General features: G+C 37.1%; 1 protein-coding gene across 1 annotated transcript; it reads left to right on the forward strand.

Annotated features, from left to right (window-relative positions):
• The first annotated feature begins 4,310 nt into the window (after positions 1 to 4,310).
• Positions 4,311 to 6,597, forward strand: LOC106881870 (gamma-interferon-inducible lysosomal thiol reductase). The gene is made up of 2 exons (XM_089355138.1): positions 4,311 to 4,548; positions 6,327 to 6,597. Exons 1-2 carry the CDS (start codon positions 4,339 to 4,341, stop codon positions 6,369 to 6,371), a joined length of 255 nt encoding a protein of 84 aa, XP_089211264.1. The 5' UTR covers positions 4,311 to 4,338; the 3' UTR covers positions 6,372 to 6,597.
• Positions 6,598 to 14,829: the final 8,232 nt, after the last annotated feature.

Below are 14,829 nucleotides of genomic sequence, written 5' to 3' on the forward strand. Positions count from 1 at the left end.
ATATAATATATACATATATATATGTATATATATATGTATATATATATATATATAGATATATATAGATATATATATGTGTATATATATATATATGTATATATATATATATATATAGATATATATAGATATATATATATATATGTATATATATATATATATAGATATATATATGTATATATATATATGTATATGTGTATATATATATATATATATATATATATATATGTATATATATTTAGATATATACATATATATATGTATATATATATATATATAGATATATATAGATATATATATGTGTATATATATATATATGTATATATATATATATATAGATATATATATATGTATATATATATGTATATGTGTATATATATATATATATATATATATATATATATACTTCCTCGGAAAAGGATGGGTGGCGTTCGATCATGTAATAATATAAATATATGCATATATCCATACATATATGTACATACCTACATCTATATGTATACATACATGCATATATTTGTACAGAACATAAAAAAAAAACGTTAAACACAATGAGAAACGAAAACATGAAGTACAAAAACAGAAAACGAACTTTTTTCGAACAACGAAAAAATACAAACAGAGAAACGAGACATGCAGCATAAAGTGTATACCCCTTCGTCAGTTGACCCTGTTCCATCTACTTCGCATTTCAAAAGCAAGGAGAATACGCGACTTTGTCGGAACAGTCCTTACCACAAAGCAAATTAAATAAAATTTGAAATTTTTTGTGGAGGGTGAAAGTGTTAACGAGAACAGGACAGTGAGAACAAGACAGTAAAAACAAACGGTGAGTGCTGTTGAGCCAAGACGATAGAAAAAATATTATGAATGCTAGGTAAACGTGCACTGAGAGAAGAGACAGAAAAAACACGTCTTTTCTTTAGGAAGGCAGTGGACAGAAAGAGAGATCCCCTTTCATCACGTGTTAGCGACGAGAGAGTCAAGGAAGAAGAGTGAGAGAGAGAGGGAACGGTGAAAGGGAGAGAAGAATAGGGAAAGGGTGTGAGAGAAAAACAGAAAGGATGAAGAACAAGAGAGGGCGAGAGATGGACAGAGAAGAGATAGAAGAGTGCGCATTGTAATTATTAAGATAAAACTTACTTGGAAAAGGATGCATGGTGTTCGATCATATAATATAAATAATATATAAATATATGCATATATCCATACATATATGTACATACCTACATCTATATGTATACATACATGCATATATGGGTACAAGACATCAAAAAAACGTTAAACACAATGAGAAACGAAAACAAAAATGAAAACAGAAAACGGTGCATATATGGGTACAGGACATCACCAATTGTGTAAACAACATGAAGTACGAAAACAAACGAGTTAAATATGCAAACAACGAGAGTAAAAATAGAAAATAGGACAAGTAAACACAGAGAACTACTGTTCATCAGTTGTTGGCTGTCTATCTACTCCTCATTTTGAGCATTCAATGACAATATGAGTCTTCAAAGACAGTTGCTCCCATAAATTCCAAAATAAAATTCAGGATTTACGGAGGGTCAAAGTTGGGAACAAAAACAGGACAGTGGAGACATACAACGAAACCGAACATAAACAAAAAATAGAGGGTCATTAAACTAGAATGAGAGGAAAATAGTGAATGCTAGGAGAAATATTTTCTTTGAAAAGAGAAAAGATTGAAGAGAGAGAAAGAAAATATCCAGTTCTTAGAACATCGTGCAGGAAAAGAATTTATGGGAGCAACTGTCTTTGAAGACTCATATTTTCATTGAATGCTTGAAATGAGGAATAGATAGACAGCCGACAACTGATGAACAGTCGTTCTCTGTGTTTACTTGTCCTGTTTTCCATTTTTTACTCTCGTTGTTTGCATACTTAACTTATTTGTTTTCATACTTCATGTTGTTTATACAGTTGATGACGTCCTGTACCCATATATGCATATATATATATATATATACACACACACATATATATATATATTATACTATTATTTAATTGAATGCCATGCATCCATTTCCAAGTATATGTGTGTGTGTGTGTGTGTATGTATGTATGTATGTATGTATGTATGTATGTACGTACATATGTATATATATATATATATCTATATATACACACACATATGTATCATCATCGTCATTATCATTATTTAGTGGCCGTTTTCATGCTAGCATCAGTTGGATGGTTTGACCAGTGCTGGCAAGCTGGAAGGCTCCACCAAATCCCAATCTGATTTGGCATGGTTTCTACAGCTGGATGTCCTTCCTAACACCAACCACTCCAAGAGTGTAACAGGTGCTTTTACGTGACACTGGTATGGGTGCCAGTTGCACAACACTGGTATCTGCCGTGACTGCAATTTTATTTGGCTTGATGGGTTTTCTTCTCAAGCATGGCATAATGCTAAAGGTCTCAGTCATTGCTTCCATGAAGCCCAACACTCGAAAGGAGCTTTTCACATGCTATTGGCATTGGCCACTTTGCCTCCATAAGGCCCAGTGCTCGAAAGGTGCTTTTTACATGCCACCAGCTTATGCGACACCAGCATCAGCCACGACTACAATTTCACTTTGCTTGATGGATCTTCCCAAGCACAGCATATCACCAAAGTTCTCAGTCGCTAGTCATTGCCTCTGTGACACTCAAAGTTCAAAGATCATGCTTCACCACCTTGTCCCATGTCTTCTTAGGTCTCCCTTTTTCACAGCTTCCTTCTACAGTTAGAGATCAGCACTTCTTTACACAGCTGTCCTCATCTATACACATCACATGACCACACCAGCACAGTCGTCTCTCTTGCACACCTCTTAAGCCCAACTTTTCTCTCAAGATGCTTACACTCTGTCGAATATGCACACTGACATTGCACATCCAGCAAAGCATACTGGCTTCATTTCTTTCAAGCCTGCACATGTCCTCAGCTGTCACAGCCCATGTTTCACTGCCGTATAGCATAGCTGTTCATACACTGGTATTATACAATCTGCCTTTTGCTCCAAGGGAGAGGCACTTTGTTGCCAGCAAAGGTAGGAGCTCTCTGAACTTTGCCCAGCCTATTCTTATTCTCACAGCTATGCTCTCGGAGCATCCACGTCCACTACTAACTTGGTCACCTTGATAACAGAAGCTATCTACTACCTCTAGCTAACCCCACTGGCAGTTGATGTAGTCTGTTTTCTGTACATTTTCAGTGTTTATTGTAGCTGCGCATCTTCCACACACAAAAGCTATTTTCCCTGTTAACCTTCCTCTGATATTGCTGCACCTCTTATGTGTCCAAAGCTTACACCAGGTACATCTTATGGAGTTTCTACCTACACCTTTTCTACATATTGAGCATGAAATCTACCTAAAGAGATTTGTGATTTGTCTGCCTTCCTATTTACTAAGACTTTGGTTTTTGCTCAGTTAACTCTAAGGCCCTTCGATTCTAGACCTTGCTTCCATATCTGGAACTTCCCTAGTTCTGGTAGTGATTCTGCTATAAGAACAAGGTCAACAGCATAGAGGAGCTCCCAGGGGCATCCTGTCTTGAATTCCTGTTATTGCCTGGAGGACTATGATGAACAAGAGGAGCTGAGGACTGATCCTTGGTGAACCCCAACTTGTAACCTGAATTCTTCACTGTATTCATTGCCAGCCCTCACCTTACTGGTAGTGTCCCTGTACATGGCTTGTACAGCTTTCACTAACCACTCGTCTATCCCTAGTTTCCGCATTGACTACCAGATAAGGGATTGAGGGACCCTGTCAAAGGCTTTCTCTGAGTCAACAAAAGCCAAATACAAAGGTTTATCTTTGGTTAGGTATTTCTCCTGCAGCTGCCTTACCAGAAATATAGCATCAGTGGTATTTCTCCCTGGCATAAACCAAACTGCTTCTCATCTAGACTAACTCTATTCCTAATTAGTTGGGCTATGACCCTCTCCATAACTTTCATCACCTGATCCAACAATTTGATACCTCTGTAATTATTTCTATATGAAGCATCACCTTTACCTTTGTAACAGTTGACTATGGTGCTGCTACACCAGTCATTGGGTGTCATTCCTTCATGAACAACTAGATTTACAATACAGATGACTAGACCATAACCCACACCACCAGATATTTTAAGCATCTCTGCAGTGATTCCTGATGGGGTGGGTGGGTTTTCCCTGTCTTCATATCCTTAATTATTTTATCTACCAAGGCACTGATTGTGAACTCACTTTAGCCATTAGGGAAGTTGATTGATTAACGTTGACATGTTTGATTTTATTTCTGTGCTAATTACATTGTTGACACCTTTTTTTTACCTTTCAGGTTATGAAACACATAAATAAAAGAGATGACCTGATTGCATGTGCTAATGGAACGACTGGAATCTATTTAGAACATCAAATGGCATTGAAAACTAATGCTTTGCCTCTTCCACCCATGTATGTTCCTTGGGTCACTCTTAATGGTGTTCATTCAGAACTTATACAAAAAAGAGCTGAAAATAATTTGACAGATTTGATCTGTGAAACATACCAAGTTAGTATTTAAAATTGCCTATATTTTTCATTTTATCCCTTTAGTGGTGTTCATGCCGATGTGGTTGTTTAGCTACAAGTCAGCCTTCACTGACCAAGCTTATGACTAAAAATATTATCAGGTATAGCGTATACATAGCTACATTTCCAATGTGTCCATTTTACACAGAAGAGTATGATTTGAGGACAGTTTGGCTCTTATTTCTAGCAACTTGAGTATTTACCATTTAAAGGATGTAGACCAAATGTCAGCAGTGAGTGAACCACTGAAGTGTTTTCTCAGGGCCTCAGACCTTTTCTAATAAAAATTTAACCCTTTTGTTGCCATATTTATGCTGAAATATACTACCTTTGTTCCAATTATTGCAAAAATAATGAAGAATTTATTAAAATCATTATTAAGTTGATGTCTGGAATTAAATTCCAGACATCAACGAAATTTTGATGGAAGGTTTTAATTGAGATAACTTTATTTGTATCATAGAACCAGGGGCAATCTCAGGCAGGTTGGTATCAAAAGGATGAATGTATTTGTGGGCCACTGAGCAGTTGATGATTTTTAGATGGTCTTATGTGTCATGGTTTCTTTAATTTTTGTTTACATAAATATTGCCACTCATGAAAATGTAGGTAATAGGTGATATGTAGAAGTATTTTCATATGTAATAGATATCATATATATGTGGCCCAAGGGCCACATGTTATAAAAATTTGGACTGTTAGTTGTCAATCTCTGATGTAGAAATTATTGAAAGTTGGTAATGCATACATTTAAGTAAAAATGGTTGCCTTATAAATAAATATGCTTCTTCTTTTAAATAAACACACTAAAAAAAAAAACTTGTTGTTTGATTAAGATGCTAGGCATTAGTTCAAACTTTGCTATAACCATCAGGTCAAGCATATCACTTTGTTTACTTCTGACTAATTGGCTGACATAAATTTCTACTAATAAATCATAGACTGTAGCAGACATCCAGCTTTCCAACTAATAAAGCATTTACTCCTGAATGAATTGATGAAAAATATCTCCAGCTTTCTGTCTAATAAGGCATTTACTCTTGAATAAATTAATGAAGGAAACACCCAGCTCTCTCTCTAATAAGACATTTACTCTTGAATCAGTTAAGAAAGAGACATTCAGCTATCCAACAGATAAAGCATTTACTCCTAAATGAATTAATAGAGAAATATCTACATAATTGTTTAACTGGCTCATTGTAGCTACAAATCTTCTATGACACATTTCTAACATCTTGAGACTAGGAACCATGTAACAGAAGCCCTATAACAGAGAAAATTTATATATCAGAGACAAGATGGTCATGGTTTGAAATAAATGGAGCTTTGTTTAAATGAACATGTTTTCTAATTTGTTAAAACCATCCCACCTGGGCCAGTAGATAGAAATAGATGGCAAGCAATATAAAGATATTTTTGTATTACTTAAAGCCAGGTTTTGAGTTTGTCTTGAAACAAATTTTTTATATTAACATCTTTCTTTTCTTTCCAAACTTATATTTCAATAATTAAAATTTGTATGATTAATTAATTAATTAAACTATTTTTTGTTGGGGAAATGAGAATTATATAAAGGAAAGTTTTCAAGTGAAAGCTGTAAACCCTCTCAGACAAGGGAAATCAGTTTTCAAATGTAAAAGCAGACATTTCTCAATAGAAAATAAATTGATCTAGATTATTTTATTACATTTTCACAACAATATATTTATATTTATATTTTTATTTATATTTAATTTTTATTTCTATCTTTTAATACAGGGCAAGGATAAGGAAAAGTACTGCCCTGGTAGAGTTATCAGCTGAAAGTAAAATAAAAAGAAAATAATAATTTATATTTTTTGTCTTCTGTAAACCAAATTTAGTTTTTAAAAAATTGTTATCAATAAAAAAAAAATATCAATTGGAACAAAAAGAAAAAAATTGTTGACTAAACAAATTCTTCAAGGCAGTGCTCCAGCATAGCCATACTCTAATGACTGAAACAAGTGAAAAATAAAAGATAAAAGATTGGAAAATCATAGAATTAAAATTTTGTGTCCTAAATCTTTCATTTTACACCTTTGGAGGAAAATAGACAAACTACCCAGAGTTTTTATTTTTTCATTGAGTCAGTTTTCTACATCCAAATACCCTTCCTGTCACCAACTCTCACTACCTTCAAGTAAGGTAATATTTCCTCATAATCAGACAAATTTTTACAGAATATTGAAAACAAAGAACACCATTTGCATAACATTGACACTCATTTACAACTATCATGCAATGTTAAGGCAAGAAGACAGTAACACATACACACACACGACAGGTTTCTTTCAGTTTCCTATAGCACTTACTCAAGGTGCCATGCAATAGGACTGAACCCAGGACATGTAGTTGAGAAGCAAACTTCTTACCACACAGCCAAACTTGCACCTATATGGATCAACCATCATCAATGATGAAATGACAACATATTTATACATATATATATGTATATACACATACACACACACAGAAATGCATATATATATATATATATATATATATATATATATATATATATATATATATATATATATATAGTGAAGTATATTTGCCATTTAAATGTGGCTGACCCCTAAGGGTGGATGTTACTGTTGCTTTTAGCCCCAGGAGAACATCTCCTCCAGCTGGCTTATCAACACACTTCTGTGTCCTGTCTATTTTTGCCAAGGGAAGTTATCCCTCCCATCTTGATCTGCGATACGTACGGACCCGAGTTTCAGGGTTATTTCCCTTCTTCAGCGTACAATAATTGCCGACCTTCGATGAGAAAGACAATCTCTTGGCAAAATATAAGTATTTTTCCAGTGAAGTTCTTCACTGATATCGAAAAAGTGAAAACAAGCAATGTTAAATCTCTGAACGAGGTGTTAACAGTAACTGCACGATAAAGTGAAGTATATTTGCCATTTAAATGTGGCTGACCTGGGGCTAAAAGCAACAGTAACATCCACCCTTAGGGGTCAGCCACATTTAAATGGCAAATATACTTCACTTTATCGTGCAGTTACTGTTAACACCTCGTTCAGAGATTTAACATATATATATATATATATAATTTGAAGAAAAGCAACAAAAATGCATTGGGTCATAGCAGTACATACGTTTCGTACAAGCTTCATTTATTTATGTAGTGAGAACACCACATAAGATGTGCAATGAAATTATACTCCTCAGCTGCATAATGGAAGTTCATTTCAGAAAGCCATTTTGTAAATGTGTGTAAATACATGAGTAGGAGACGAAGAGAATAACATCTTGACTGGGCTGCTAATCAACAGTCTAGTGAACCAAACAGGAATTTAATTTCTATATATTCTATTTGTTCTTCTTTCTAGAAGGAGGGGTAAGATAGCAGTAATTTCAATTTAGAGAAAGGTAGGTTAGTTAGTAGTAAGGGAAGGCAGGTCAGGGGTAAATCAAGAAAGAGGAAAAAAGAGAGAAGAAGAAAGGAAAAGAAGAAAAAAAACAAATATAAAAATAAAAATAGAAGAACAATACCCTTAGGAGTGGCAAGAGGAAATTTAAGGTAAGGGAATATACGTCAAGATATTGAAGAATTAAAGGAAATTACTAAGATTATACCTATTCGTCTGTGTATTTAGAATAATTCAACAATCTAAAATATTAAAAAATTAAAACCATAGAGAACATTTATAGTTAAATTAGAACAAGACAAACATTTATAGTTAAATTAGAATAAGACATACATTTATGTGGGATAGGAGAAGAGAGATATTATTTATAAGAAAACTATAAGAAGAGAAGATATCAATGGCCATAACAAATCAAAGTAAAAGGTGAAGAAGAAGGAGAAGGGAAAAAAGGGGAGGAATAAAGATAGAAAATCGGGACTGAACTAAGAGTATTAAAGCTATGGTTTCAAAAATGATAATATGGTAGAAAAGACCTAGAATTAGCTTGAGAAATGTAGGAAAATTATTAGTGGGTTGGGAAAGGTTAAAATATATTCCAAATTTTATACTTTAAAGCTATAACTTAAATAAAGTAGTTAATAGTCTGGGAAACGAAAGGGGTTAGAATAATATATTACTAGTAAGATTTATTTTTTTAAATATTTAAAGGTGCGAGAGTAACAATGTACACATAGAACCCTAAGGTCAGATCTATTGTTAATTAGATTAGGATTATCCTTAAGTTTAAAAATTTCATAAATTTCCATAGAGCACAGTCCACAGCCATATCTACTATTTCTATAGGGCTGTGCCCTCCTGATGATTTCTCATTTAAGGTTAAAATCAATACCGTTATCCTTCAATTCCCAAATTGAAGGAGTTGGGCTTCTGTTAGGAGCCCACAAAGTAGCACAGAACTGAATCAAATTGTTTTAAATAATACATGTAGCACCTACGAAATGTGTTGAGTGTCCTTTGCTTTTGTTTGTCCACTCACTCATGTGTATGTGTGTGTATATATATATATATATATATATATATATATATATATATATATATATAATGTTGAAAGATTTAAGAGGCCAAATAATGCAAATAGATTTTAAGATGAGGTAACGTAAACTAAAAGTAAGTTACCTAGTATTCTTTGGTCTTATATGTATCTTATATTGGATACATATAAGACCAAAGATTACCAGGTAACTTACTTTTAGTTTACATTACCTCATCTTAAAATCTATTTGCATTGTTTGGCCTTTTAAATCTTTCAACATTATATTCCATATACAATGCTTCGAGCAAACTATAAAATCTTATTATATATATATATATATATATATATATATATATATATATATATATATATAAAGCATGTGGCCTAGTCTTTGGAGTGTTGCACTCAAATTTGTCATAGCGATACCTGCTCAGAGACCTATGCAAAGCACAGTTCTTTATCATATTCTCTACTATTGGTGGTTTTACTTGAAGGAGATATTTTCAAAGAGTTGTATTACTTTTGAATACTGTCCTGATGTCATAAGGGCTGCATATCTTTTGTATCTTTTCAGAGAGGCCTTTCACATAGGGTAGACAGACTGTGGACAGTTTATCGGTTTCATCCTGTCTTTTCTTCATAATGTAAATAATGTACATAATTCCTCATCTCTTAAATATAGAACCAGAATATTTTCAGTTCTGAATAGGAACATGGAACTACCCAACTAGTAAAGCTTACCAGTATCAGCATCTCTTTTAGTTTGAGTATTATATAATTGGACAATTGTGGATAGCTGGCATCTATACCAATTTGTGAGATAATACAGCATCCACCAAGATAATGTATCCCTTTTATTCTATGTGTGTGTGTGTGTAATAAATTTCTATCTATCTATCTATCTATCTATCTATCAATCTATCTATCTATCTCAATGCTAACCCTTAGTACAGAAGACATAATAATGATACCTAGTTACCTTGGTCAGAGGGTAACAAAGATTATCATCAAAAATATTCCTCCAGTGGTGGACACACTATGGGTAACATCAGCCATATGTGTCAAAATGGAGGATATTGACATACTACAAATTGCTGTTGCAGAACAGCAACATTGGGTGGGTAACAAAGTGGAGATCCTTCTCCACATTACTCAGGAATCAATAAACAAAATACCCACCTACATACAGTTATTGCCAGAACAAAAGCTGTATGTAGTGGTAAAGGGCAGACGACCACGCTGTTATACATGTGGCAGTGAAGCTCACTTTCAAAAGGATTGTAATTCTGCCGCGAAACAACAGCAACAACAACAACAGCCACAGCAGAATCAAAAACCAAAAACACCAGCATTATTACCTACACCATCATATGCACAACTGATCAAACGGCTATATGTGAAAACGAAGGAAAATCAACAACGAACAAACCAACCCAACCAAGCAACACCACCACCTGCGCCAAAAACAGAAACAACACCACCACCAACAACTTAAGACAGACCAACACCAAGAACAAGAACCAAGAAGACAACCACTAAGAACGAAGAAATGACCAATACTACTGCCAATTCCCCAACAACACACACACACCACACACCACAACATCATCTACAAACACACAAATAGAACCAGATGCTTTGCCTTTACCCCCTTCTGATTCGTCAGACATTTCATCTACAAAATGGTAAATAGCCACAGGAGGTAAAAGAAAAAGATCAAAAACAACCCAAAAATTAAATGCTTGCAAAGCTGGGAAATATGTAACCTCTGAAAGCCCCTTACACAACTAAACCAGCACCAACACCACAAAAACACACACAATGATATCAGCGATAGACACAAAAAACACAAGACTAATGGACTACATCATATCTCACACAAACATTTCTGAAGATGATTATAAACAAAACAATCATCCATGCACTACACCACTGAAACACATCAAGATTGTTCACATCACACAAATGCAGCACTCAAAACTCTCTTTCCGAATGCGGTTGGAGGTTTCCAAAAATACTTATCAAAGAAACTTTTCAAAAACCTCCTCCAAGATATTTCAAAAGAAGATAAGCTAAAACTTTCGAAACGAGTAACCTTCTCCCTTGTCTCTTTTACTGTTGTGTATGAAACACAAATTTCAACGTGAATTATGCTTAAATTAGGTTGTGTAAATGTACATGGCTTGGTGTCAGCTTGGAAACAAGGTTATCTTCTAAATGACATCAAGTCACTGAACGTTGATATAATAGCTATCAATGAAACCAGACTCAGTAACCCGCGGGCCCTCAAGTCCATGTTTGGCGGACAATTCGACATTTATTTTTCTCCCTGTCTGCCAAACATAGGTGGTGGTGGTGGTACTGCAGTGCTTTTTCGGAAATGTCTAAACCTAAAAGTAAGAACAATATTGTTAGACCCGGAGGGTAGGCTGATTGTCTTGGACACTGATGTCAGAAATGGGTGTGCTTTCCATCTAATGGCAGTGTATGCACCGTCCTTAATGGGTCGGGCGGATTTCTTCAGACGTCTAGAGGTTTTCCTGGGAACGTCTCGGACTTTACTGTTAGTAGGGGACTGGAACGCTGCCTTGGACATGCATGTAGATTATATGGGAATGGATAGGAATAGAAGGGGATGTAAGTGCCTCAAAGACCTGCTCAGACGTTTACATTTGTCTGACAGGTTCCGACTCGACCATCCGAATGTGCCAACGTGGACTTGGACAAACCGCATCGGATCGTCGAGATCGTATCTAGCTTGAGTTCTATGTAGGACAGCGCATAGAGGTAGTGTAGGATATCCACAATTTAAAATAGTCAGCTACACAGATCACAAATTTGTGATGTGTACACTTAACTCAGATAAGACGCATAGGCAGGGTCCCGGTTACTGGAAATTGAACGCGTTGCTCTTAGTGCGGCAGATTTACAGGAACCGGATTAGCGAGTTAATTAAGAGAGCGTTAACAGGAGCCATTGTTAACAACCGCTGGTGGTTTGCCCTAAAAATAGTAATTAAATCAGAATTGATTAGGTTTAGCAAAGAATTAGCGATAGATCGCCACCATTCAGTCTCTAATAGATCAACAGGGATGCAATTTATTCGAACCCAAAAGGATGTGTGAGGCCTTTCAGCAGCACTTTGCTTGACTGTTTGGTGCGAGTGGTGGGTCGGAACGCAGGATGGACTTCAGTGCCTACCTGACCGGCCTGCTGCGGCTCTTGACAAGAGAAGCAGAGTGTTGTGAGGGTCCCATCATAGCTGCTGAAGTACGGGATGCGATGGCAGGCTGCGCGAGGGATAAGTCGCCTGGATTGGATGGTCTACCCTACAAGCTGTATTATCAAATGCCAGACTTGTTTGGCGACCTCTTGGCATCAGTCTACTGCAACTGGCAACAAAACGGGAGAATTCTCGGTTTTGTGAGCCGAGGTGCAGTGACATTGCTGAAGTAAGACCCAAACAAGGGGAATTTTATAGATAATTTCAGGCCCATCACTCTGCTCAACGCAGATTTGAAAATTTTGGCCACAGTAATAGCCGAGAGGTTGGCGCTTGTCATCGATAAACTGGTTGACAAGGCGCAAACATGCGCCATGCCGGCCAGAACCATCCATGACAACCTCCACCTCATGCGCTACATCATGGACAGGATAGTTAAGGATCCTGGCATGGGTGGGGCGCTGATCAATTTGGATCAATCTAAAGCTTTCGATAGGGTCGACCATCGATACCTGGCGGCCGTCCTCAGGGCTTTGGTCCCGTCTTCCGCGGTTGGATTGCTGCCTTGTATAGCGGCATTCGACCGGTAATTCGGGTAAACGGTCACCTGTCAAAACCGTTCGACATCACGCGTTCGGTCCGTCAAGGATGTCCCCTGTCGGTGCTTCTGTATGTATTGACTCTCGAGCCACTACTGTGGAAGCTGGCGACACTGAGGGGTATCCCACAGGAGCTGGGTTGCGGGACGAGCATGTCGGCATATGCGGACGATGTCACTATCATAGTGTCGAGCCAAAAGCACATCGAGATGCTAGGTGAGACACTTAAGGAATATGAAACGGTGACAGGAGCAAAAATTAACCCAGAAAAGTTAGTGGGTTTGCTACTCGGCAGCTGGAGAAGCAAGCCCATACCGTCCAACAGTGACTCTGTAGTGGGGTGCTGGACGGACGGACCGGTTAAACTACTTGGGGTCTGGTTCAGTCTGGACCTCCAAATGGATAAGAACTGGGACGAGATTACGAGTAGAGTGGTCACACTCAGCCAAACATGGGCCGAGGGAAAGCTATCTCTAAAAGGTCAGGCAGAGGTGGCTAATGCGTATATCGCATCAGTCATCAATTACCGCCTGACCGTTGTGCCTTGTCCCGATGCCACCATCACGAAACTAGAACGCACACTCTTCCACTTTCTGTGGAAGGGTAGCATTCCGATGGTGAGGTGATCCATTTGCTGTCAACATCTGTTAAATGGAGGACTGGGGATGCCGTGGTTAATGATGTACAAACATGCGCTGAGACTGCGGCATCTCTGGAACTTCATTGACGACAGTGAATAGGTGTGGGTGCCGTTTTTGAGGCACGCCTTCCCACAGCTTGTCTCACTCACCGAACTAGAAACATGGATCAAAAAGAGACCGAAACTGGGCGATTGGCACCCTGAGTGTCACCAAGCTCTACAGCAGCTCTGCCGTCCAGGATCAAACTTGTGCAACTTCCAAACGACCAATGCGTTCTATAGAGGACTAGTGGAGGGGAGGTCCGACGACACAATCGGGGCAAACCTGGGTGTCGACGAGAAATTCCTAACCCGCCTTTTCAGGATGACGTTCGGGCTGGGGCCTATGGATAACTTCTAGAGATCCCTGGCTTGGCAATGCTATCGGGACGCACTACCAGTTCGAGAGAAGATCTACAGACACGGTTCGAAAACCACCAGACCGACCTGCCCAAGATGCGGTCAGAGCGACGAAATCGTTCTGCACGCACTTGTGCAGTGTCCAGATATTTCAGAGCTGTGGACCTTTGTCAAACGGCTGTTGTCTCATGTAAGACGAGTCCGCTTATCAGCCAAGTCTATCATGAATATTGTTCCGCCACCTTCCTTTAAACGGGAAGGAAAAACATTTTTACGTAATACTGATAGCTGTGGCGAAAGAATGCATGTGGTGGACGCGTTTGAAAGGTTTACAAACAAACACTTTCCTCTCTGGTCAGTCTCTCGTCAACTTTTTCAAGTACCACTTGAAAAGGAGGATGAGAATAGAAAGAAAAGTGTTATCAAATGAAAGTTTTAATAAAAAATGGGTAAATGTGGCAAGAATGGTAAGTATGAAAGATGACACCATTTTAATCATAAACTTATAACAAAAAGAGAAAACGAGAGAAAAGGTACTTACTTTTATGTACATTTTGAACTGCCTGAGGTGACCTTGGTGCTTTTATGTAGGTTTTTCTCTCCAAGGGTACACCTAAACTGTGAACATTATTTATTCCCGTTTTTGGGAAAATTATAATTTTTGTACACCACACACCCCAACGATTTCAATCCCTATTGATTTGACTTTTCTTTGTGTGCCCCACCCACCCCACCTCGAAAATGAAAAACTCTACGTTTGTATTTCGTCCAATTTCTGTGTTTATCCCTGTGTGGCTATAATAAAAAGATATCTATCTATCCATCTATCTATCTAGCTATTTATCTATCTATCTATCTTTATGGATGGACGATAGACACATCGGCTCCATGTAAGTTTGCCTTTTATTGCCTTAAAAAGTTGTTTTTGGATTATATTTTTTATGTAAAAGTTATGCAACAACTGATACA

This window comes from Octopus bimaculoides, chromosome 7, assembly GCF_046866305.1.
Source record: "Octopus bimaculoides isolate indiv1 chromosome 7, ASM4686630v1, whole genome shotgun sequence".
NCBI classification, from domain to species: Eukaryota; Metazoa; Mollusca; class Cephalopoda; order Octopoda; family Octopodidae; genus Octopus; species Octopus bimaculoides.

Excerpts from the sequence above, each read along its gene's own strand:
- LOC106881870 (XM_089355138.1), top strand. The coding sequence starts at position 4,339 with ATGAAACACATAAATAAAAGAGATGACCTGATTGCATGTGCTAATGGA. Across the intron at positions 4,549-6,326 it reads TGATCTGTGAAACATACCAA|GGCAAGGATAAGGAAAAGTA; the intron begins GTTAGTATTTAA and ends CTTTTAATACAG.